Source organism: Peromyscus eremicus, chromosome 20 (assembly GCF_949786415.1).
Source record: "Peromyscus eremicus chromosome 20, PerEre_H2_v1, whole genome shotgun sequence".
NCBI lineage: Eukaryota > Metazoa > Chordata > Mammalia > Rodentia > Cricetidae > Peromyscus > Peromyscus eremicus.
Window position 1 is genome coordinate 8802316 of NC_081436.1, and position 26445 is coordinate 8828760.

The 26445-nt window shown below is 39.5% G+C and overlaps 1 protein-coding gene across 1 annotated transcript in view; it reads right to left on the reverse strand.

The window, feature by feature from the left end:
- Tmem117 (transmembrane protein 117) overlaps window positions 1-26445 on the reverse strand; it is a 458729-nt gene that overhangs the window by 200171 nt on the left and 232113 nt on the right. The window contains exon 3 of the mRNA XM_059247072.1: window positions 13003-13102. Within this exon, the coding sequence (XP_059103055.1) occupies window positions 13003-13102 (100 nt within the window). The remainder of the gene's footprint in view (window positions 1-13002; window positions 13103-26445) is intronic.

The following is a 26445-nucleotide window of genomic DNA, read 5'->3' on the forward strand; positions in this document are numbered from 1 at the left end:
AGTCTATACATACAGCTGCCAAAGAGAGTATTCCATTAATTCTATCATCATCAATGCCAAATAGAAATTGAGATAATTATAACATAAATCAGGCAAAAAGTGCTCAGATCTCTAGACTTGTAAGCTTTCATTTTTCTTCCATAGCTACAGGTTCACTTTATCCTTTATGGTGTATTTTAAAACCTGAAGAGACGTACTGTTCTTTTCAATGAAAACAATGGCTTCTCTCCAGGTTTTGTCTCAAGCACATAGCCCATCTGGGCATCACTTTTCATATATCCTCTGGTCAGGTGTCAAAGCAAGAATGATTTGGAACTTTTTATTTGGCGCACATGGTGTCCTAACCTTCCTTTCGGCTCGAGTCTATAGCATCAAAGAAGCGATTGAAGTGGACTTTATCTTCTGTTTTAATTGATGCCTTCAGAAGTGGCAGCAGCATTTATTTGATGTTGCACTGGACTATAAGTAATCACAACGCAAGCTTAATTGACTCCTCATCTGTAGCATATTGGGCTCAAAGTGACTTAAGATGTTCCGTAGAGCCACTTAATAGACTACTAAAGAACAGGACATTGGGCCGATATCTAGAATACCCTTAACATGTTTCAGCAGCCAAAGAACAAAAGGAAGTTCATTATTTTCTATCGACCTTCAGAAAAGTACTATCAGGAAAGGTTACTTATTATCTATGTAGTTTTAGTGGACTCTTCCTTATGGCTGTGGGCATAGTCAAATGGTGGCATGCTTGCCTGACTTGCTTGAGTCTCTAGGTTTGACTCTTCGTACCACAAACGGAAGGAGGGTGGAGGACAAAGAGGAGGAGAGAGAGGAAGGGATTAAAGGCAGAGAGGGAGGGAGACAGAGAGAGAGCTCCCTTAACCAGTTCTTATCATAATTCACTCAAATACACTTGCAACCTGATGTAATAGCTTTTATAAGGCAATAACAGCAAAACCTAAGCACAAAGCACTTCATTGCTATAAATTTCCTTTTGATGTTTATAGAACATTTAACTACAAGTGCAGCATACTCTATGAGCATAAAAATCTTAAGTACTCCCCAAATCCTTGGGGCAAGCAATTGCCAAAGGATAGCAATTTCACATAAACAGAACACTTAGCACTTAAATACCTAGGAACTGTAACATCTATCTTAAGTAAAGTCAGTCAGTATAAAACCTTAACTCCCCTCCAGTCCTGGAGAAAATATACTTTGTACCACATTTGTCAAAGGGAACCAGAAGGAATAGCTGAACTGCACAATGTGCAAGAGTAATGGTTTGAATACATGTTATGGTAGCATCACTTTGTGCCTGGGGAAGATGCCCAATCTGCTGTCTCTCTGGTTGATGATGAAATTCAACCTATTTAATGGACAGGCTAGCAGAAAACAATAACTCAAATGCTGCTTTATATCATGTTGTATTAAAATCTACTGCAAAATAATCCCCCCAAACTAGGTTGTGAGGGTAGTCAATAGTTGAAATCATTCAAAATCTGGAACCATACTTCCTGGGTTCAAAGTAAATTTCCATACTGAATACCCATGTGGGATGGAGAAGGGGTAAGACACCCTCCCCAAGCTTGGTGTCTCTTCAGGGTTACTTAGTGGAGAAGCACATATATGTAAAGTCAATGAGGTAACGAAGTGAGCACCAGCTGAGTATTAGTTAAGATTAGAACTAAGAGGAGGAGGAGGAGGAGAAACACGTGGCTCTTTTGTAGTAATTTGAATGATGGATTATTACTCTCATCATCCCTTTTACCTTTTCTTTAACACATTCTCTCATCCAAAGTACTTCCCAATGTGTATTTATGTGTATACATGTAGAATAGCATATGCAATATGGTATTTAATGTACCTGTATTTCTATTATAAATATATTACAGCACATGTAATATAGAATCATATTAGTATTTGTATAGTATGGTTACATGTAAACCTTATTTTATGTGTGCATATGTGTATGGATATATTCACCTGTAAATGTTATTTTGAACAGATGCAACATACAGTTATAATAATATAAATCTCAATGTAATGCACTACTCCAAATAATAAATGACATGCTTGAAGTGCTGTTTAGCCAGGTTAAGGGTTAAAGAAATGAATGGAAAGGACCTCTATTTCTTTCTTTTTTTTTTTTGGTTTTTCGAGACAGGGTTTCTCTGTGTAGCTTTGCGCCTTTCCTGGGACTCACTTGGTAGCCCAGGCTGGCCTCGAACTCACAGAGATCCGCCTGGCTCTGCCTCCTGAGTGCTGGGATTAAAGGCGTGTGCCACCACCACCCGGCAGAGACAACTATTTCTTAAATAACAAAAAAATTTTTAAATTTAAAAAATTGTTAATTTTAAATATTAAATTTTTTAACTAAAAATTTTTAAAAATTCTAATCTGCGCTAATACTAATAACTTGACCTCATTTCATTACACTACCGATCTCAGAAGGACAAATCAGATAGCATTGCCCCCTGGCATTTAATCAAACTCCTTCAGGTAAATGATGGACAAATGGTATTTTAATAGGCACAGAACATTATGGCAGGAAAGTCATGGAGACTGTGTGGACAAACGGGGCATATGTCCTGAGGAAGAATAAACCAAGCAATAGAAATAAAGTAGAACAGAACTAAAGAATCTAACACTGAGTGGCCACTGGAATAGGAAAAATAGAATAAACCCTGCCTGTGGTGGTGATGTCTGTCTATAAGAAATGTCCTCAGTATCTCTCAAGTTCACTGTGCTTCAGTCCAGGGTCACTTCCTAAGTAGTTTCCATGCTTTAATATAGGATATTCATATATTTTTAGAAAATGAATATAATTAAATATAATACATTTATTGCATATTATGAAATTTTTACATTTTGGTGGAGATGCTAATATTAGAAGACTAATAGCAAAAGCCATACTCCCTGCTTCTATTATTAAACATCTAGACATTATATTACATTTCTTAAACTAAGGAATCCTTTCTCAAATGTCATACTCTATTTATACTTTTCCAAATCCAACAGTTCTGAAAATTAAAAGACTCTTGGATCCATTTGTGACGCTATCTGAGGTTAGACCCTCCTGACTTATTCATTTTTTAGTGAGAACTTATTATTATTTTGAGGAACCCTAAAATACAATGCTAAAATATTTACAGTGACATTAAAATATTTATGCATGCTAAAGCAAAATGACCACACCTGGTTCCCACTATATTTCCTAAAGAACAGAAAAGAAATTTACAAAATAATTGCTTCCTCACACTCCTTATTTCCAGCAAATGATCAAACTGCCAGTGTTGGAAGGGTTTTGTTGTTGCTGTGTTGTTTTGATTGAAAATATAGGCAGCAGGGAACTTGGGGTGTGTCTGTATGGTGGTCTAGGATGGTGCTCCGTCTGGATCATCCACCCTTTCCAGAGCATGGGAGATTCCTAGTGGGCCTCTACAAGATCACATGACCACATCTCTGCTCCCTTCTTCCCTTTCTCCCTCCTGTTTCTCTTTTTGATTTCCCATGAAGAACATTTCCTCAATTGTTGGAATACAGTCAAGAATGGAGACCTGTGAGACTTGTAAATGCTTGTAAGAAAACAAGACAAAAGTCTTGTGATCTCAATTTCTTTAAAACCATGGAATTGTTTTTGGAATGTGACTTCATGCCCCTCCCAGGCATAGCGGAGAAGAGTGTATTTACTTCGGCTGATGTTATCCATATGCCTACATGACATGTTTTTGCCAGGTGTGGCTTATCCTTGTGACTACATACTTTCTCAGGTGGCCTTTCTTAACCTCCAGAGTGTAAATTGTCTGAGGCTCTGAATGAAGTTGGCTATTGCATGAGACTTTAATCTGTCTCATTTCCCTGAACCTCATCACCCAGATTCACACCACCAACTAGAGCATTAAACATTCAATAAACCCTGCACCCCCAATTTTCCTAACGTGTGACTCCCCCTGTGGACTCTCACATAAATACAGAAACTTTATGGAAATGTGGTAAATTACATAATGAAATGTTTGAGCCAGTTTCCATCTTCAATGTATAAAATAACGAAACGCAGCATACAAATTGTCCAAGCATGGCATTAGCTTGTTAGGAAGGACACTAAGGCTATGAAGTAGTTCCAATGCCTAGGTGGAGAAGGCAGAGGGGAAATGCAGGTTAACGTTCCTGGGGACCAGCTGCTCCTGGGCACAGCTCCAGTGGTTAAACATCTGGCTTACACCCTTTCATTTGTCAGATCTGCTTGTTCACTGAATTCGTTCATTCTGTCCTTCTACGCCGTGTTTCACAGTTTAAATTTTCTTCTATTATAAAATTCAATGAATTTGTAATTGCTGCTTTATTTCAAGCAGTAAGGAAAATTAAATTATGCTTTTTACTTTGTCATTTTGAAAAATCAGTGAAAGAGAAATAGAAACCTGGCATCCATCACAATATGAATTGTCAAGATCAGTTCCAGACAGAATAACAAGCTAGACTTGATGTTGGTTATTTTCCAGTTACTGCTCATTGATAAATTTGGCCCTTTCAGAACATTCCACAATGCAGTAATAGACAAAAAAACTTATTTTTCTTTTGTGTGTATGGGTTTTTTAGTGTATGCATGTATGTCTGTGTACCACATGAATGCAGTCCCCATGGAGGCCAGAAGAGGACATCAGATCCACAGGGACTGGAGCAATAGATGGTTGTGAGGCACCATGTGGTTGCTGAGAATTGAACCTGGGTCCTCTGGAAGAGTAGCCAGTGCTCTTAAGCATGAACTTATCTCTCTAGCCCCTATACTATAAAAAAAATAATAATAACTAAAGATATTTCTTATTTTGGTGAAATGAAAATCACACATTCCTTCATTCTTTCCTTCCTTAGTATGCAACAAGCATAGACAATTAAAATCTTACCATATTTTAGATGTTTATATACATGTAATTATAAATTTTATTTTATGTTTTCTATATTTAAATTGAAATAGACCTGTATTTATTTGTTTATATTTATTTTACATACCAACTATGGTTTCTCCTCCCTCCTCTCCTCCCGTTCCCTCCTCTCACCTCCTTTCTACTCCTCCATCCATTCCTCAGAAAGAGGCAGGCCTCCCATAGGAGTCAACAAAGCATGGTATATCAAGTTGAGGCAGGACTCAGTTCCTCTCCACTGTATCAAGACTAAGCAAGGCATCCCACCACAGGGAATAGGTTCCCAAAAGCCAGCTCATGCACCAGGGACAGGTCCTGGTCCCACTGCTGGGGCCCCACAAACAGACCAAGCTACACAACTGTCTCCCACACGCTGAGGGCCTAAGTCGCATGCAGGCTCCCTAGCTGTTGAAGACCTGTATTTTAAAACACTTAAGAAATATTTCCTCCTCCAGTTTCGTTCTCTAAACATTAACTTAGAATAAGAAATCAAGCAGGGAGCAGCTTTTAAGTCTATGTCTCCAGCGAAGCTTAACCAATTCCCTCTCTTAAGTAGTATTCTCTCCTTGCTCAAGTGACTTAAGAGACAGATCTCAATCCAACTGCCTTCTTCACACAGCCGGGAGCAGGACACGGACCGACAAGAATGATCATTCAAGGAACCCATAGGCAGAGTCTGCACAACTCCGTTTTGGCTTTATACACTTGCCTTTTACATCAAGATTCAGGAAGAATTCCACTGATAATCCATTACTTCCATTCAGGGCTCATCACAAGCATGTCCACTCATTATAACAGAAATACATTCCGCAAATACACAGCCTGACGAAAGGGCTGTGGGAAAGGAAGGAAGTGGGGCTGGAACCGATGGTCCTGGAGCAGCTCAGCTGTCTTCCCTCCACACCCTCCCAACATTCCAGGGTGGCCACTGCAGGCTGGCCACAAAACTGAACTAGGAAAAAAAAATGAAACAGTACTTATACTCTCCTATGACTGTATATTCCTTCAAAAGTAAGTTTTCATGTAACCCAGGCTTGCCTGGGACTTGTTCTACAGCAGAAGATGACCGTGAGCTGCTACGCTTCCTGCTTCTACCTCCAGAGTACCATAGTGCAGGTGTGTGTCACCATGCCTGGCTTCAATAAACACTTCTTATTTTTTTTAAATATTTTTCTTTGAAAATTTCCAACATGTATGTAATACATCTTTTTTTCATTTTTAAAGTGTTTTCATTATTCGTGGAGAATTTCATACAATATACTTTGATTCTATTCATTCTTCTCCCCCCAACTTCTCCCAGATCCTCCCCTATCTCTTTACGCACCCAATTTCATGTTCCTTCTTACATTAAAAAAATTAAAAAGCAACACAAAATATGGAGTCAGTTTGTATTTGCTGACTACTTCTGAGCTGACTACTTCTGAGCATGGGACCTGCCTTGTACAGTGGTTGATATACCCAGTGCCACAACACTGACGAAAACTCACCTTCCTTCTCCCACTAGCTATCAAACACCCATAGCTCCTTGGACAGGGTGGGAGTTCACGCTCACTTTATGTCATGATCATGTCCACATCTCAATCCCTCTCTCCAGCTTCCCTGGGTTCCCCCAAACACATCTCCCTCCCAAACTCTTGTTCTCTTTCAAAAAAAATTATACCCCATTGAGTCTAATCAGTGATGCCTGAAAATGCACAGGTGTGAAGTCACACACTGAGGACAGCCTATCAGTGGTGATGTCCTCGGAGAAAAGTGGCTCTCCTCCCCATCCCCAAGCTCCTCAGCCAGAAGTGGGTCACAGAAGCTCCTCCCCACCCCATGCTACAATACCAGCCTTGAGCTTATACAGGTGACCACAACTGCTCAACTAGTTCATGAGTACAAGAACCATGAACAACAACCATGACATGTCCGGAGGACAATGTTTCACAGCACTCATCCACATTCTTTGGCTCTTACATCCTTTCCACTGCTACTTCTGCAATGTTCCCTGAGCCTCAGTGAATATTCTCAAGCACCTATTTGATGTCTGGTTCCATGCTGAGAGCTAGGAACACAAATGTGGACCTATTGACGTTACCTGCTTCCTTCTAGTTGAGAAAGGCAGTATTCATACCTTCTGTTTAAAAAGATAGTTTTTATAATAATAATATAATAATAATATAAATATTAACTGCAAAATTCAGAGTTTCTGAGAAGACAGAAAACATGTAACAGCAAAGAAGATAACAATGACAACTATCATTCACATATTTAGATAGCTGATATAATATTTATATATAAAGCAAGCATAGTTAAAATAGAGAAATAAACTGTTCCTGAAAAAAAATACACTTCATCCCTACTAATATGCTTTCACAGCACTTGAAGGTTCTTCACATGCTACTAGAGGAGAAAGGTAATCAACGGTCTTACCCAGCCATGATGCTGCACACTACAACAATGACTGGCCTAGCAAGATGTGCCCACTGGTACATACTGGCATGAATTTTATGGGAATAACCAACTATCTTCTTATTTTTCAAGGTTTGGTCATATGTTTGTTACTCTTAAAGACTTATTTTTGACTGAACTCAGACTTAGAAGTAGGAGATCTCAGAGGGACAGCCTACATCTCTTGGCAATCGGTTGCTGGCATTTTTCTTTGGCTTCCTTCATTCTCTTGGCCAACAGTTTAACATATTCTGCATCTTGTTTCTCTTAGTGTGTGTTTTTCTACAGAGTAACACATCAGCATGTGTGTTGCAGGACATATGGAGTAACAGGATGCTGAATCTTGGGCACTCTGGTCCTGGGGTTGGGCCCTTTCTAACTTCTGAAAACTTATTGGTAGACATCAACTTCCTCAGGGAGACTGAAAAGCTTTAGGACTCAGATAGCTCTTTTAGGACTCAACAGCTGAGGCACAGTAGCATCTGTCAGTCCAGGAATATTCTTCTTTCCTTTATTTGTAATAACCAACTTGAGAAAACTCAATGCATCCTGAAACAGTCTCTCTCTCTCTCTCTCTCTCTCTCTCTCTCTCTCTCTCTCTCTCTCTCTCTCTCTCTCTCTCTCTCTCTCTCTCTCCAGTTCTACTTGGTCTTTAACAAAACTGGCCCTTACTTAACAGCATGTACCATGGGTCTAGATACCTTGCTTCATGGGAAAACCTTGCTTTTTGTTCTCACCACTATTTTGTGCCTCATCCCTTCTGCTCTTCACCCAGAGCATCTGCAGCTACCTCTGTGCACATGCACTTCTTGTGCAAAGTATGGAATTTGCACTCATCGTTCACTTCCGTGAGTTCCTGGCAGCCAGGGCCTGGGAAGGAGTGTTCAACTTCATCATGATATTGCCAACCACCTAGGAGGTGCCATGAAAAGAATTCAACTACTTTCTGATTTGATTAAAGACCCAATCCACAATACTGAACTCATGCCTGATACCATTAACTGGGCAAAAAAACTGTGGTTGGCTAGGTCGCAGGACTTAGGGGAGACTGTAATAGAATTATTCTGCTAGAGAGATATAGGATTAAACTGCTCCCTAAGTTCTTATCTTTATACCCAAAGATCAGTGCATCTCTCAACCTCAGCAGAGGAGGTTCTTTCTGTAGCAGATGGTGATTAACACAGAGACCCACACAGGTGGTATGCAGAGAATAAGGGACTGTGGAGCACTCAGTTCTAAATAGGACATCTATGTCATACCATGCTACCCTGAAAGGCTCAGGGATCACAATGGAAAAGGGTAGAGGAAGATTAAAAGACCCAAAGGTAATAGATGTCTGAAGCAAAACAGAATTTGCCACACATGACAGCACCATAGCACATATGAACCCGAAAGGCTGGGACTGAATGCAAAGGCCTGTATAGGAACAAGCCAACTGAAATCTAGCATGGATCAGGGAGGGAGTCTTGAAGTCCCTCTTGGGTCAAGGAGCTATTGGCAATGGGTGGCTGCTAGGGGAGAGACAGTCAGTTTTTCTTGGGGATGCTAAGTAGATTCCATGGGTTTTATGTTTTGTCTTGTTAAAAAAAAAAAGCACATGAAGTTGGGAGAAGTGTTGGGGGCATAGAGGAGAAATTCAGGGGAAGGAGGAGGTTGACTGTTCAAAACATATTGCATGCGTGTATGAAATTGTCAAATGACAATAAAGAAATAAAACCTTTTTTTCTAAAATCTTATTCTTGCTCAAGCTGCAACAGACATCATTAAGGAAATGTAACACTTTGATTTCTTGTAACATTCCAAATGCAGTGGCTGCATTTTACTAACCCAGGGGCATTTCTACATGTAGATATTGAATAAAAATCTCTAGGTCTAAAGAACGTTCAAGAAAGCATAGCATTAAAGCTAAACACGGTGTTACACAAGATGGCACAGTAACTATTGGAAGTATCCGTAAAGTTAACAGAGAGATGACCAAGTTGTTTTAATGTATCTGTGACATCACTTCAGGGAAGAATCTTCGTTGCCACACGTAAATTGTAACGAGTTATACTACTCTGCATTGCTATCCCCGGGAGGCCTGCTCTTTTCTGAAGGGAAATGGAGAAGAAGCAATCTGGGGAAGCGGGAGAAGATGGGGAGGGACCCGAAGGGAAGGGAAAGTGGCCAGGATGTAATATACGAGAGAATAAATTTTTTAAAAAATGAATGCCCACAAGCAAGCCCAGAGCAGCACGTCAAGGCCACACATTCAGAGGGATATGAAGAGCAGCTGGCTTTTAGAATGAAGGGCTGCTTTTGTGACAGTGCTAACACAACTGTCCCCACCAAGCATGGCTCACCGTCACCTCTTTTGTACCTTCCTCCTTACTTCACAAGAATCTCCAGGCCTCTCAGTGCCATGAATCATGCTATTCACTGCCAGAAGAGAAAAAGCAAAGAGGAGAGGATGTAGCAGGGGTTGGGGAAAGGAAATGGCTTGCTGAAGATAAACAGCAGGTGCCTCTTCCCTCTGGTGGGAAATGAAAAGCCCAGGCCACATGATGATCTCCACAGAAACCCGGCTATCTTCGGCCTCAGGGGAGGCTGAACAGGGCATGGAAAAAGCTGGAGTCATGAGCTAGATCACTCAACAGCACAGAGCAGTGGACACAAGGAAACTGTAGCTCAAGATAGCCAGTGTTTCTGCCTTACACAGACGTCTTCAGGACACAGTTCTTTGCTCCTATAAACGGCAACAGTGCAGCGCAGTGCTGGATTATAATGCTCATCACTTGATGCATATCTTCTATTTAAAATAAAAAAGCTATTTAACAGACAACAAAAAAATGATAAAGTTAACTACACTTTGCGTACATTTGTCCTACACAGAGGCTCTACCACAAAGCCAGGACACAGCTGGACACTCAGTCATGTGAGGACCAGGGGTATTTCACAGAATGTTTGAGATAACTCTTGTCTTTGAATCAAATCAGTCCTGATAGCCTTTGTAAACCATGGGAAAGTTTAGAATTAGTTCCAGAAAAAGAAACTCCTTTGCTGCAGAAATTCATGAAGGGTTAATTTATGACTGTTAATGTAAAAAGTCACTAGCTTCTCCCTGAAGGTCACCTTCATCATTCATATTCATTCCATACTGAGAATTCTATGCACACGAAGGTCAAAGCTACCTGAGCCTCCTCTCATGAGGAAAAATATTATTTTTAAAGCGTTATCAATGCACACATATGTAGGCATATAAATATTTATTGGAAAGTTACAGCCCAGTCAGTGAATAGGAGGGGGAATAGGAACTGCATTCTGGGAATCCTCCCTGTGTGGCTGTGTTTGCAAAGCAGGAGCTTACATTTACTTTGTCATTTCTACCTGAGTCTAGTGGGGAAAGGTCAATGTTTCACAGAGCATAAGCAGAAAGAGACCTTGAGCTCTGCCCCAGTTTACTGAAAGGAAGAGAGGAGTGGCCCTTGGGATTCAAGTCTACATTGGGTGGTTAAGCCTAAAACATACTTTTCCTCATTTTTAATCCTCTCCTAGCTTTCCAATAAAGCAGCGATCTATGGAAGAGGGAAAAAACAGGTTAGCAGGGTAGACACAGGAGACGTGAAGGGAGCAGATATTAACCTATGAAGTTGAGTTAGAGCTCAAGAAAAAGACAGGATCACACGCTACACAAGAGTCTTTGTGTTCCCCTTACCCACGTAAAAAGGCAGACATGTACAGGATGGCAAATACACCCAGAAAGAATGAAAGGTCAAAGTGACACCCTACATGCTCCTGTGAAGGGGCCTAAACCAGGGGGCTTTGCTTTTCAGATGGAAAACACACAGAGGCAGAGCTCTAGATGGTATGGGATAGAAGTGCCACAGTGAGGACATGTTTGGAGTTGTGTAGAAACAGGTCGTAGACAAACAATGATGTTACAGTGAAGACAGGAAATGGCTTACATATCAAATGCTGGCATGAGTTTCCAATCTGCAGAATGATTTTTCTAAGTCTGTTATCCTGTTTGCTTCGGCCTTGACTTTTGTCAAGAACAAAACCGAGAAGTGGTGGGCCACACCACCCACCTACCTCAGCACTGGTAATGTGAGGGTAACAAACAATCTGCACCCAGGCCTGGGATACAGTGGGATGCGCTAAGGGCCAGGAAGTCCAGGCAGCATGGGGCTCGGTTCAGTGACCTGCCCTTCCAGCCACTCAATGGACCAGAGCTGGGCAAGCAATACCACAGCACCAGTGAGGTCCTTACATTTACCACGTACTTCAGCTCGTTAAGTCCTATCCAGGGCCACACACTTCATATTTACAGAAAACACATCGCAAAAACAGAAGGAATTAAATCCATTTGAGCAATGTGCAGATCGGGCCTCTGTGCAGTGTATCTTATTTCTCAAAGGTCAAAGCATGAGTGTCAAGGTCAGAGAGTCCTCGTTTCTGAAACCATGATCCAGTTCTCACTTCCATTTCATTTAGGAGATTCAAGGTAAAATCACAATCACAATTAATGTAGAATCTTCTCAAAAGCTATCATCCCAAATTTCAAGTGTATTATTTTCTAATATATGTACTTCCTTATGAGTCAATTTTCCTAATGGCAATGAAAAATCTTGATATGATGTAGCCTGGGCTCTATGAGTAGCTGATTCTGACTATTTTTAGTCATTAAAAGTAAATCATTTTTAAATGAATTTGAGTTTTCATCTAAGTGTGTTGGGCATGTGTGTACACATGCAAGTGAACATAAAAAGATAGACTTACATAAGATCTTCAGGAACACTGTCTACCTCCTTTGAAGTAGAGTCTCTCATAGGTTGCCCAAGCCAAAGTGGTTAGCCCTGTATCCATGTACATGTAGGCAACAGTAGGTTGTGTATACATGTATACATAACAATAATAAATCTAGAAGTCATTAATTCAAAAGGAGAATATAGGCACAGGTATGGGAGGAGTCAGAGTGAGGAGAAGACAATGGAACTGATGCAAGTATGGAGCACCTATATAAAATTATCAAAAGATAAATATAAAAAATAGACTTATCAGAACTCTTAGTTACCAATAAGTTACTGGTTCAATGGGGAAAACATATTTAGAGACCACCTAAAGAAGGTTTCAAATGGTCTTCTGAGACAGGCCAGACTGCATTCGTTATCTGACAACTGTATGTGTCAAAACAATGGTCTCCAAAAAGTCATTTAGAATTTCACAGGGAGGATTTTTTTATTACGAAGGATGTACATGTTTGTATTCTCTGATATACATCTGTGTATATTCATGCACACACATACATATGTGAATATATATGTATGTGTGTGTGTGTATATATATCTATATAGATATATAGATATATATGTATATATATCTATATATACACACACACATACATATCTCCTAGAGGAGATCCATCATCAATATTGTGATTGCATTGGCTGTTTTCTGAGCACTACAGATATTGAATATAATCTCTAGACTAATCTATGCTTATAAAATCCAATCTGTACAATAAATAAGCAATTAGTTTTCAGCACTGATACATATTTATGAATGTGTGCTTTTAAAACATTAAGTAATTGTCTCCCTACAACATCTTTCCAACATTATGAACATCCTTCCATCTGACATTTGTTCAAACTGAGAGAAGTTGAGGTTTTCTTACCATCCAGGCTGTGACAAAGTCCCCCATCCAGGTCCCTACGGCAGCTAGCTTCATGAAACTTTCATTGCGGATGCCCATATAGTCCGTAATGATATATGCTCTGTGAAAACAAACACAAGACATTGGCCAGACTCAGAAAGCTGTCCAGTCAACACTTCCCAATGCAGCCGCACACTTTCCCCTCTCAACAAGCTCCCTCACTATCCCCTCACCACATTTGTTTATACATTTGCAAAGGCAAGAGAGAGAGAGAGAGTTCAAAGGGTGTTTGGGCCCGTTTTGATTAGATTTGAATACTGATTGGAAGTTAAGCTGTTGCCATGTGCTGTTCATCTTTGAGCTGGAAGACTGACACCAGCTCTTGAACATTTGAACAGAAATACTCAGCAAAGGCCTCATTTCACACTCACTCAAGTGTGAGCAGACCTGAAACAATTCTTGACAGAGAGCTTGAGAGGAAAGATGTGTTCTGTCAAGTTAGAATCAGTGGAAAGGTGCTGGGCAGGGCCTCAGCTGTATCACAGCGGGATAATGTTCAGAACACTATCAAGTTTTAAGAAAGACATCTGCACAGTGAACTAATGCAAAATTTGATTCAAATATGTATGATTTCAATTACTACTGAAACAATAACCAGACTGTTTAATGCATTGCTTTATATTATATAGCTAATTCTTATTTGCTTGTAATAACATAAATTCATAATCTTTCCAATTGAGGGAGAGACAGTTGCTAGGACAGTGACATCAGGGGTAAGACCATGCTGTCTTGAAAGAAGCACTCCCTTTTCTATTTTCTCATGTTAAAATTTTTACTAATTATTACTTTCCCATGTCTCTAGGGAAACTGGGCCAATCAATATCATGTGACTAAATAAATAATTGCTGGGAATCAAATCTCTCTCTCCCATTTTTCTTAACTCTAAGATTTTTCAAGCTGTTTATTTTAATTTCAATTTTATTCCTTTTCCCAAAAATGATGATATAATCTACAGTATTGGTAAAACCTCCTTCTTCTTAGATTAGTCTCAGGTAGATAATAGCGTATTTGTTGTTTATCTACTGAAATTTTTAAAGTAGCTTTTTGAAATTGCTGAATTGAAAACCATCTTTAATTTGGTTCTTTTAACTTCCTGGAGTTCTTTTCAATAGTTCTAGTACCGTTGCTTTAAAAAAAAAAGATATCTAAATAGATTTTTAAAAGAACAATATCTTATACTCAAAATAATTCTTTTTCTACAAATTTCATTCAACTTTGTTGGAAAGTCTAGAAATATGTTGAGTTCTCATGCAAAACTTGTAGCTTTTGATTGCATTTTTATATTAGGTGAGGAAGTATAACTACAAGAATTTACATGTTCACAGTGCTGCAGTTTAAGCAAAGCATATCCATCAACTTTTCATCTAGTTACATTGACATGTTTCACTATTTGCATTTTACAGATATTGAATCAACAGCAAGAGTTCTGCAACTTGTTCTAAGTAAGCACTTCACAAATGAGTAGGGGTAGAATTTAAATATCCCTGCCTCTCATATAAAAGCTCTTAACCATTATTCTATACCTTTCTCCTGCAAATATTAATGGAGATATAAAACATGAAGAAAATCTACTTTGTACTTTAGTAAACAATGAAAATGTAAAGTCCTTGAAGATGAATAAGAGTAAGAAGTCAACAGTAACATTAGCCACTACTCAGAGCTACCATCATGCACTAGACACCCACTGTTTCAGGCTCACCAACCTGATTACGTCCAGCTGGAAGCTCCCAAGTGAATTTGCACAGTTTGCTGTTACCCAGTTCAGCACCACCATCCCTGGATAGCTCTGGGGCAGTGAAATCCATGCACTATGGAGTGTCAGCTTTAGCAACTGTCCAACATTATCAATGACACCATTTTGATGAATATACTCAACAACATCTTACTCCCTGCCCATTTTACCAATGAGTTAAAATCAGTATGGCACAATGAAAACTTCAGGGTACATTGAGAGTGTGTGTGTGTGTGTGTGTGTGTGTGTGTGTGTGTGTGTATGACAGAGAGACAGAGACAGAGAGAGACAGAGACAGAGACAGAGAGAGACAGAGACAGAGACAGAGAGAGAGTGTGTGTGTGTGTGTGTGTGTGTGTGTGTGTGTGTGTGTGAGTGTGTAAGAGAGAGAAAGGAAATGCATTTATTTTGTTTCAGTGCATGGCCTGGATATACTTGCAACAGATTAATAATGATTTAGCCAAAAAAAACTAAAATAAATGTAAGGTTTAAAACGTTTTTAAGCCAGATGGTGGTGGTGCATACCTTTAATCCCAGCACTCAGGAGGCAGAGGAAGGTGAATGATGTGGAATAATCTTTTTGTAGACTGTGAAGATGTGTCTTTACCAAGGTACCTTCTATTGGTTTAATAAAAAGCTAAATGGCCATTAGCTAGGCAGGAGGCACAGGTGGGAGAACCAGACACAGGGAATGCTGGGAAGAAGAAAGGTGGGTTCTCAAGGAGATGCCAGGACTTAGAGGAGGTAACATGGGCAGTAAAGAGTAAAGATAGTAAAGCCATGAGGCAGAAAGTAAATTAATAGAAATGGGTTAATTTAAGTTATAAGAGCTAGTTAGAAACAAGCCTAAGCTATCAGCTGAGCTTTTATAATTAATAAGAAGTTTCCCTGTGGTTATTTGGGAGCTGGCTGGTTGGAAATAAAAATCTGCCTACCGGCAAATCTCTTGAGTTTAAGGCCAGCCTGGTCTATAGAGTGAGTTCTAGGATACCCAGGGATACACAGAGAAACCCCACCTCACAAAAACAAACAAAAAACTAATTAAGTTAAAAATATTAAGCCCTCTATAATCTGCTGAAATGTATCAGAGTTAATTAAACAATGCACACTGAAGAAACTGGTGCATCACACTGAAAAATACGTGGAATGGTTAGGTGTATCTTCCCTGTAGACACTTGCTCACTCTATACATAGGCAAGGAAAAGCTGGGCTTGGCCTGATCACAGAACATCCCCAGTGCCCTGCAGCGAGAATATTGGAAACTTGAAGAGCCACAATTCTGGTGAGGAAGGAAGAGCTCAGAATAGGACACAACACATAGTGGCTTTGCCTTTCATGTCATCTGTCACATTCTGAATTTCTTTGGGGGAAGTGACCACAAGGCTAAATAGAGCCAAAAATATCATAATCTATGCTAAGAAGACTAGTATAGATCACAACTTGTTACAGAGTGCCATCTAAGAAACTATAAAGCCATGAGGAACAAAAGAGAGAAGGGTATCCTTGATGAACATACAAATCAGCCCTCCCCGTGTCCTTTACGACAGGTTCACATTGTTCCAATTCTACTCTTCCAACAGAGAAAGGATTGAGCCCCTTCTGGAAAAGTAAATATAAGCTAGATCCTGTATACATTCTATACATGATATCTGCTGGTTATTCCGAAATGAAAAGATAACAAGAAATATGACTGTATCACTGAAAATCCAGATTGAAATCATATTTAAACATAATAAGCTCCAGGAAGAGAGGGCAAGGTTTTTGGTTCACTGCTAGTCACCAAGCATCTACAGTGCTGCCTGTATATAGCAACTGATCACTTAACATTTGCTTAACTTATAATGAGTGGAATATCCATATTTATATGCCACGGGTAGGTCCATGTGTATTAAACCTTAGGAACATCAACAAAATGGTACTGAATTATGGAAAATTTATACACCAAGGGAGATGTTAGAAACCTTGACTTACTGGGTATGTTTGTTTTTTCCCAGACTGTATTTGTAGCTCTTCCATTGCAGGATAACTGTCCCAACTCACCTAGAGTCATGTATGATCAGAGATATAGAAACTGTACTTCCCTGTGGCTGTGGCATATACCTGGGCCACCTTCTGTAATAATACAAAGCAGCACAGTTTATGAAATAACTAAGAGATTTAAAGGGGAACATATGAGAAGACATATGAAGACCTGTGATTATTATTACTTTCATTACTTTTGACAAATAATTTATACATGTGCAAACACGACATAAAAACATTCAACTACTTCATTAACTTGCATATCAATTAAGATTAAACCATGTTTCCTTGTTTGGTTCTAAAGGAGAGATAATTCTTTAATTTTTTTTCCTTTCAATAATTTTAACTAGATGGGCGATCACTGTAAAAAAAAAAAAAAAAAAAAAAAAAAAAAAAAAAACCTGAAATTGTGGAATTTCACATACTCAGTGGCTAGGAGTAGATTCAGAATTAGTTTTTATTGCTAGAAGGCAATTATAATTTTAGTTTTGTTTGGTGCTACAGATGATTATTTCAATCATACATCATATGGACTTTGGCTGATATTTCCTCTATTAATAGATCTACAAAATCTTACAGACGCATCAGCCTTCTGGGTAAAATTCCTAAATTAATTTCTTAGACCCTAACTTCAATTTTTTTTCAAATTTTAAGCCAGTCAAACCTATTACAAATATGTGGAGACCACAATATACAGCATCTTGGAAAGGTGAGTATCCTAGCAGCTCAGCAATAAGAACAGCTAAGGCTACTACATATCTGAAAACCTAGGTATTCAATAACTGCACATTTAGGTTCTCAGCTTAACCAAATAGTCAGATTAACCAAATAAAAGTATACTAAACTGAATTGCCCTTGTAAGTGAGAGTCCTGATCACCAACATTGAAAGTTCCAGTTCCTATCCACCACTTATTTATACTAAATGGGTATAGTCAATGCCAGGTGATTTAGGGGTTGGGTCTCTGAAAGTTTAACAGGAGGCTATAAACATACATCATCAACCCAATACGGATTCATGCTCCACTGCAGATCCATCTGTGGCCAGCTGGATTCATAATGTCACAGCTGTCTCTCCAAGTCATTTTGGGGCAACATAAACAAGATTGGGGGCTTGATACACAAGTAAATCATGGGTAAGGAGTTGACTTACACTAGCAAAACTCTATGCCAGACAAAGAAACACTTCAAAAAAAGCTTTAAGCATTCTTAACTCGTTGAAGTAAAAATTTATCAATACACTATGCCAGGAAGTGAGCAAGCCTCATTGTATAAGCCTCTTCTAAATCTCTTTATGTCTACAATAAAATGATTAACAGTTTTCAGTCATTTAGTTGATCATCATCCAAATAAACACACTTTAGTACTGTTGCTCAAAAAAATCTCATTTAACTATTAAAAGACTTTGGTGAAGCTCAACACACATATAAGAACTTCCTGGCCAGACCACAGCTATGAAGTGATGGACAAATGCTTATGGTCCTGCTATAGATGGTGCAGACAGTTGTTTGGAGAACCCGTGAGTGATTGAAAGTGTACCTAGCCCTAACAAGGCTCACTGACAGCCTGCCAGCTCAAATTCCCCAACATAAGCTTTCTATTCCCTCTTAGCTCTATATATAAAACATGCATATATCTATACACCTATACAGTGGGTTTTAATTGACCAAACCCACACATTACATCAATTCTTCCCTCTGTTCCTTACCAAACCTCAGCCTATTCAGCAAACTCCGTCTGTGTGAGATACAGCCACCCTATCACAATATCAATCCCTCTTTTGCTTGACCCTCAGCATACAATCAATCACTAAAGTTATTTCTGAAGGACTCTCAATTCTCTTCAACTACCTGTCATCATCACTGTTGATCTGTTCATAATTATTTCTAATATGACATTAAGTAGCCTTCTATTTTCCTAGGATATTTCTCAATTGTAGATTCTTCCTGCCATTATGATGACTCTTGGGGAAGAAATATGTCTCAACAGAGGAGCTAGATTCACAAGACCAGAAACCAGTTTTGAAATTGCTATGGTTTAGACCTGTGTTGAAGACTTAGCCTCTAGCCCATAGCACCCCGGGAGGTGGTGAAACCTTACAAAGCAGTACTTACTGGGATGTCTTGACATCACTAGAGTTATGCCTTTGAGGGAGATGATGGGCTATGAGACGAGTAACTTGGCTCCGTTAAATATGTCTGCCAAGACGGTTTACCTTGACATAAGCCTCTATTTGTTATACACTAAAACATGCACAACTGTGAGTTTAAAAATACATCTTTTCTCATTATAGGCTGCTTATCCCAAGTACTTAATAATAGGAATGGAAAGCTACTGCCATTTTCCTAAACCAGCATAATTCATAACTGTGTCCTAAATACTTATCCTTATACCCACAGACGAATGTAGCTCTTACCCTTCATCAAAGAAATTTCTTTTTACAGCAGATGGAAACCATTACAGGAAGTCACATCGGGTCAAAACACAGAACAACTGCCCATGGGGTGTCCTCAGCCCCAGTTAACACAGCATAGTATCTACACTTCAGGCTCGGGAAGCGTAGAGGAAGAGGGGGCAGAAAGATTGTAAGAGCCAGATCACCAGGACGTCTGCTGCAAACTTGTCTTCTATATATGGTGCAGAAGCTCACCCGAGAAATCTCAACAATACGGTGCCTAAACAAGACCTGAACGGCAACACCAGTTGACATGGCATTGAGGATGGGGGCGGGGTCCCGTGAGATATCCCCCATCTGGGTGATTAGTCCTTTCTAGTGAGGCACCCACTAACTGGTGGAGTTATGTCCTGTAGGGAGTTGTCAGCCCTAAAAACACATACACAAGCAACACTAAATGGTCTCAGAAAGTTGTGCTTATATATTTATTCAAATGCAAACACATTCATATTATTTAAATAATTTGACACCAGAGGAAACTGAAACTTATATGTGTCGTGTGTGTGTGTGTGTGTGTGTGTGTGTGTGTGTGTGTGAATTTTTAGAGATAAGTTTAATTTTAAAAAGACAAACCTCTAAACCTGTCTTCATTTTCTCAAATAATGTAGCAGTTTCATACTATCACAAGGTAAACCATGGATAAAAAGACTCTCTAGAGACCACCTTCTCATTTACAGTTGTCTTTCATTTTACAATCCCACCAGCAAATCAACCCATCAACTTCCCCCCTTCCTGCGACATCTCATATTGTCACTGGCCCCATCCTTTCTGCATCTGGACATTGTCTACCTTCCTGCTGAGGTTGATAACTCAGCGTGCACACTAAGGCATCCCTGCCCTTGCCTCCAAAAGCCACCCCTCTCCATGGCTCTGTCATAATGGTTAGAATACATCATTATGTTACACAACTTTCCATAAACATTGGAATGGTTTTCTCATATTGTTCCACTCTCCCATGAAACCAGTTCCACAAAGGTGAAGGACGTACGTCATTCACCTAGGCATGGGAACTTCTTCGTCCAGTATTCAGTGTGCTTTAGGAAGGCAATAAATATTTACATGAATTAAATAGCTAACTGACTAAAGTAAGAAAATTAATTATTTAAAGAACTCGACAACAGAGAAAACTGAACAATATATGAAAGCATTGAAGGTGAAACCAAAGACTCACAATAATATAAGGTAAAATTAAAAGACAACATCAATGATAAATTATGAGCCATGTAATTATGGTATCCTAGCAAAGGGAGAGTGAAATATTGCCTCATGTCTACTTCTCTTTTTAAAAGAAAACATTAGAGGCCAGAGCATAGTCAAGACAAAATGAAGAGAATAACATTAACTTTCTGCATTTGCATTTTAATTGGCTGAGAATAAAAAGGTAAAAATATCATAAGCCCACCAAATTACACTGTTTTTAAAAAACATCCTTTAAATGAGATGGTATCAATCATAATTAATTTTTTAAAGATTTTTATTTTTATTTGTATGTGTGAATGCCTGCGTGTACATTTGTGTATGGTATATATGTCTAATGTTCATGGAGGCCAGAAGAGAGAGTGGGATACCATGGAACTGGAGTTACAGGTGGCTGTGAGTTGCCACATGGGTGCTGGGTCTTCTGCGAGAGCAACAAGTACTCTGAATCACTGAGCCATCTCTCCAGCCCCTTGATGTATAATTTAATACATCAATTTGCTGGTATAAGCAATATAAAAGCCATGTGGTAAAATACATTTATTTAATCCTTGTGAGTAAAAGAAAGGAAATCTGCTTTGCTATCCTTCAGATGGATTGTGTCAAACCTCCTTTGCTGTTTGCACAGATCTGAGACGCTATCCAGGTGAAAGGTAAGGCAACCTTAGATTAATTTGAAGTTTCAGAATTGATGTTTGAAGCCTCTTTCTAGTTATTTTTTCTTCAAGCTTCAAAATCTGTGATTTATTTTGATTCTAAAATGAGCCTGTCTGAACTATCAATGAGCTAAGCACATTCTGTGTTAAATAAGATTCAATGTGTTTAGAAGTATTCAAATGAATATATATATATATATATATATATATATATATATATATATGCCATTTCTATTGCTGTAGCGGTAACTTGCAAGCTAAGCCAGAATGCTATTAATTAACTTACTCTGCCTAATGATGCTTCTTTCCATACATATTAGAAATTCATGATTATCATAAAGGAGATTTTCCTATGATTTTGATGCTATTCAAAGCAGAGCATTAAGTAAATTCTGTTTCAATGGATGTGCCAATAAAGGTAAGTAGTTTTAAAAGGCCAAACTAGATAAGAAGTAGACAAATATAATCAACTTTAGCAGAAACTGCAATTTGTCCACAGATACAATAAAATGAAAAAACCCCTGACAAATGAATCTGTCACTACCTCCTACAAAAATTTCAAATCCAAGGTATTTACAATGGCGACTCTTTTCCTGCTGTATGCTTCTCCTTCTTTGCCTTCTCACTGTGAACTTAACAACATTGATATTCTCATCCTCACTTGTTCCTTTTCATTTCTAGCCCCTATTCTTTTTAGAGTTAAACACGTTTACTAACATAGCCAAGCAGTGATTAACATTCACATTTATTATGTCACATAATACAAATGTAAAGACAAACTTACTACAACACAATGCATATTCTCTGCATGATCCAAAGTATTTACCTCTCTTTAAAATTCAAGCAGCTCATCAAAACTAAAACCATGTTCTATTGAAAATGAAGATATGGTACGTTAGCACAGAGTTAGACTTTAAGCAATACCAGTGCAGGACAGTTTGAAAAATTGCAGGAGGATGTTTGAAGGACACATTTAAAAATAGTGTGGCGGGTACAGGAAACATCAGATTTAAGGTTTTAGGCATAACTCACAAAACCTAAATTGTCAGCAGAAAGGTACAGTTATTTATGACTAAATCTAGAACTAAGCCATTGCACCCAATGTTAACATGAATATTAAGCATAAAACTTTCACATTGTGAAATAAATGATTACCATGTTTAAGCTTCTCATTTTAAGATGATCAGCTATTGAGTAAAATTAATCACATAGCTTTGCCTAATTATTATGTCCATAAAAATCAATGAAGCTCAGTTTGGTTACACATCCACAGGAAAACAAGGGCAAAAGGAGATGAGGAAAGGGACGCTCTCTGTGAGACAGGTGTTAGGTGAGGGCCACAGCCAGCAGGCATTCCACAAGACAATTAGACCTGTGAAAATGCACAATTCTGCATAATACCAAACCACAGTATCAGAGTGATTTATGGCAAACAAAAATTCTTTCTAGAAGGAAAACTACTGGCTTTGCAATCAGAAATCTACTTGGCAAAAAAGATTTGGTTTGGTGTTTTAAATGTATGGGAGGTGGTGGTAGAGATCCAGCCTTAGCTTCCCTCAGAGCCATGCATACATCCATGTCGTACATCTTGTTCTTTCCTTCAGCTAGTCAACCAGTGCATCCTTTTACATCTTCCCTTCGCCTACTCAGCCATCCCGGAACTGGATATGGAAGCATGCCACTTTCTTTTTATATTTTCTGAGAGTTCACAGTTGAAGAGTTTGCCTGAAGTCTCCATAGAAACTTTGAACTTTTAAACAGTGTTAGAACTGTTTGCGAGACTCGGAGACTCCTGAAGTTACATGAACGGATTTTGCATTCGAAGATTACCATAAACCCATGGAGGTCAGGGGCAGAACACTAGGGGATGAATCTGGAATGATCCTCCAACAAATTCACATTCTGACCACTTACTGGCCAGCTGGAGGTAATCTCTAGGGAGGAGAATCTGTGGAGCTTTTAGGAGGGTGGGGTCTAATGGACGGAAGTGGGCCAGAAGGCCTCTGACCTTATGTCCCAGCCTCACTGTCTATGTGACTAGCCACTGCCACCTATTCTGCAGCCATGGACACAGTGGCTGCATCATGCCTTCCTCACTGTGATGGACTAAAACCTCCTGAGACTGTGAGCCCAGATAAATGCCATCTTCCTGAAGATATATTGTCAGGCATTTTGTCAGAGTGACATAAATGTGTGTTCTACACATAATCCTATGAAACACATACAGCTGATCAGTCTTGGACAAAATGAATCAAAACACAAAAACAGGCGTAAGAACTAATTACTGGAATGAAAGGGAGACATCACCACATATCCTAACAGCGATTAAACCAATGAATTATGTATTTTGAGAAATCTTGTACCAATAAAGTTGAAGTGTTGACAAAAAACATCAATACATTTCTAGAAAATCATTTAAAATATACCAAACTGTATATTGGCACAAAAAAAAGGAATTAAAAAATAGACATACAACCACACACAAAATTTTATAACTCTAAACTTCCCCACAACGAAAATCTAGGCCCAGATGTGCACATGGGCACCCAGGGACTTGTGAAGGAATGTCGACAGTTGTTCATAAATGCCTGCGACTGAAAACATCCAGAATGCCCATCAACAGAAGAGATCCACGAATTACAGCATGATGCAGACCACTCAAGAGTGAAAATGAACAAATTACTATACCACGAAGCCTGGTAGATCTCAGAAACAGTTGTACAACAGTCGACCATATAAAGGGAACAAACATACCATGGGATTGCAAATGCACCCAAGCTTGGGAATAGGCGAAACTCAACGACTTGAGAGAGGTCTTACAAGAGGTAAAACTGAAGCAAAGCCAGAAGAAAGGCTTTGCTTTGTGGGAAGGAGAGGTTTGGTGTCACAGAATTCAGCCAGAGGCCTCTGGAATGCTCCGAATGCTCTTTCATTTAATGTGATTGGTGATAACAGGGGTAAGCATTTAACATAATAGTTCCCTTCCACAAAATTATATTGTCCATGTGTGTTGTATAAGCTTTTCTGTAGGTACATTGTTCTACTTTTTAGAAAGTTGAAAGACACAATAATAAAACCTGTTAGCACAGCAGAAGTCCCAGAAGTGGTGGCTATATAATCATCTTATTTTATTTTATTTTACTTTTATTAAGAAAATTTTTTCGTTCATTTTACACACTAATCAAAGATCCCCCTCTTTGCTCCTCCTGCCCCCCCAGCCTCCCCCTCATAATCCACCACCTGCGGTGATACTGTGTTCCTCAAAATATTGTGCACCCTAATAAACTTATCTGGGGTCAGAGAACAGAACAGCCACTAGATACAGAGGCTAGAAAATGGTGGCACTCACGCCCTTAATTCTAGCATTCTATAGGCAGAAATCTGTCTGGATCTCTTTGAGTTCAAGGTCACACTGGAAACAGCCAGGCATGGTGACTCATGCCTTTAATTCCAGGAAGTGAACCTTTAATTCCAGGAACTGATGCCAGAAAGGTATATAAGGTGTGAAGACCAGAAACTAGAACTACTTTTGGCCTGGTTAAGCTTTTAGGCTTTCAGGTAGCAGTTCAGCTGAGATTCATTCTGACTGAGGACTCAGAGGCTTCCACTCTGAGGAAGCAGGTCAGCTGAGGAATTGGCAAAGTGAGGTGGCTGTGGCTTGTTCTGCCTCTCTGATCTTCCAGCGTTCACCCCAATACCAGGCCCTGGATTTGCTTTTATTAATAAGACCTTCAAGATTCATGCTACAACCACCCACTCCCACCTACAAGAAGGCAAGGTCTTCCATGGGGAGGCACATTCAGTAGGGGCAAGTCCAAGTTCTTCCCCCTGCCTCAAGGCTGCAGGAGGTGTCCCATCATAGATAGTGGGTTCCACAAAGCCCTTTCATGCACCAGATGGATTCTGATCCTACCACCAGGGAGCCTCCCAAGCAGATCAAGCTACACAACTGTCTTGCCATGCAAAGGGCCTAATCCAGTCCCACGTAGGCTCCACAGGCACTGATGCAACTTTCATGAGTTCCCTCTATATATAATCATTTTATAAGAAAAACTCTAGGGTGATTTTCAAAAGAAATTATTTTTAACTTGAATTGAAGTTAGCATTTGTTCATAGAAACGTGACATGTCGCTGCCCATGAGGCGTCCATTTTTACAAGGATTAGTGTGCACAGCACAGATGAGGTCGGGTGCCATAGCAGGAGCCATACAAACTTTGACTTGCTTCCTGTATCTCAAGCGGTGACACAAAAGGTCACGTTGGAGCAGGTACTCACTCAGGCCCAGGAAGAACCACTTGATTTAGTGGTTTCCTGGGTTGTGAGAGTTACTGGAGAAGGAGACTGGCAACACCTCTGAGGCTCCAAGAAAGCTCTCAAGACTCCTGACACACAAGGCCATCAGATAGGCAGGACGAGGCCTGTTGAGAAGAACCTAAGAAAGGTCCAGAAAGATGAGATTTCTCCAAACAGTCTCTGGCCATGCAGATGGCCAGGCTACTCATCGGGGTTGGGGAGGAGCTAGGATCAGCACGCAGTGTGATTAATGGAAGTTCTTCAACTGTTCTGGGGTTAGGGAAACCTCATAAACAATGCAGAGACTAAGTCACAAAGAACTCTGAGGCACAAGTCCATACTACCTTGAAGGTCTAAGTTTCAACAGTGAGTAGCAATAGAAAGACACACAGGGAAGAGAATAATAATTGCATGGTACAGCACTCTCTTTGGCTGTTATTTGAAAAACACAAACTCCATAACCTTGACCTGGAATGGGAAAGAATTAAGTTTAAAGTTAATTCAGTGGTTAAATATCAAAAGGGATATTGAACTCTTCACTGGGGAATGCCAGGAGAGCTTCGAGCCATTAATTTGATAGGTTAAAATATGTCAGTGCAAATCTGTAATCTGATTTTGTGAAGCATCTATGCCACCCACATGCGATGCCAGAGATTTCCGCACCATCAGCTTAAGTCTGCTTGGCAGACATGATATCCCACAAAAACTGACAGCATCAGATTTTGCTAGCAATTAAAAGGTCTATCTGGGGATTTTTCTTCAGGCAGTGCAGGTACAAGAAGCTTAGAAACATCCCCAGCCCTGAAAGACTAGGCACTGAGGATGCCTTCCAGCCATCTGCAACTTAACATAAAAGCAGCTGCTTATCCTTGGAAGGAGAGGACCACCTACTCATTCATTCTTTCAACTATATTGATTGAATACCTTCTATGTGCTATGGACTGTGGAAGGTGATGGGAATACCGAGATGAATGAGCCACAGTCATTACCATACAGCAAATGAAAAAGGACTTGCAAATAAACCCACGAGCCCTAAGGGGAAATGCCGCC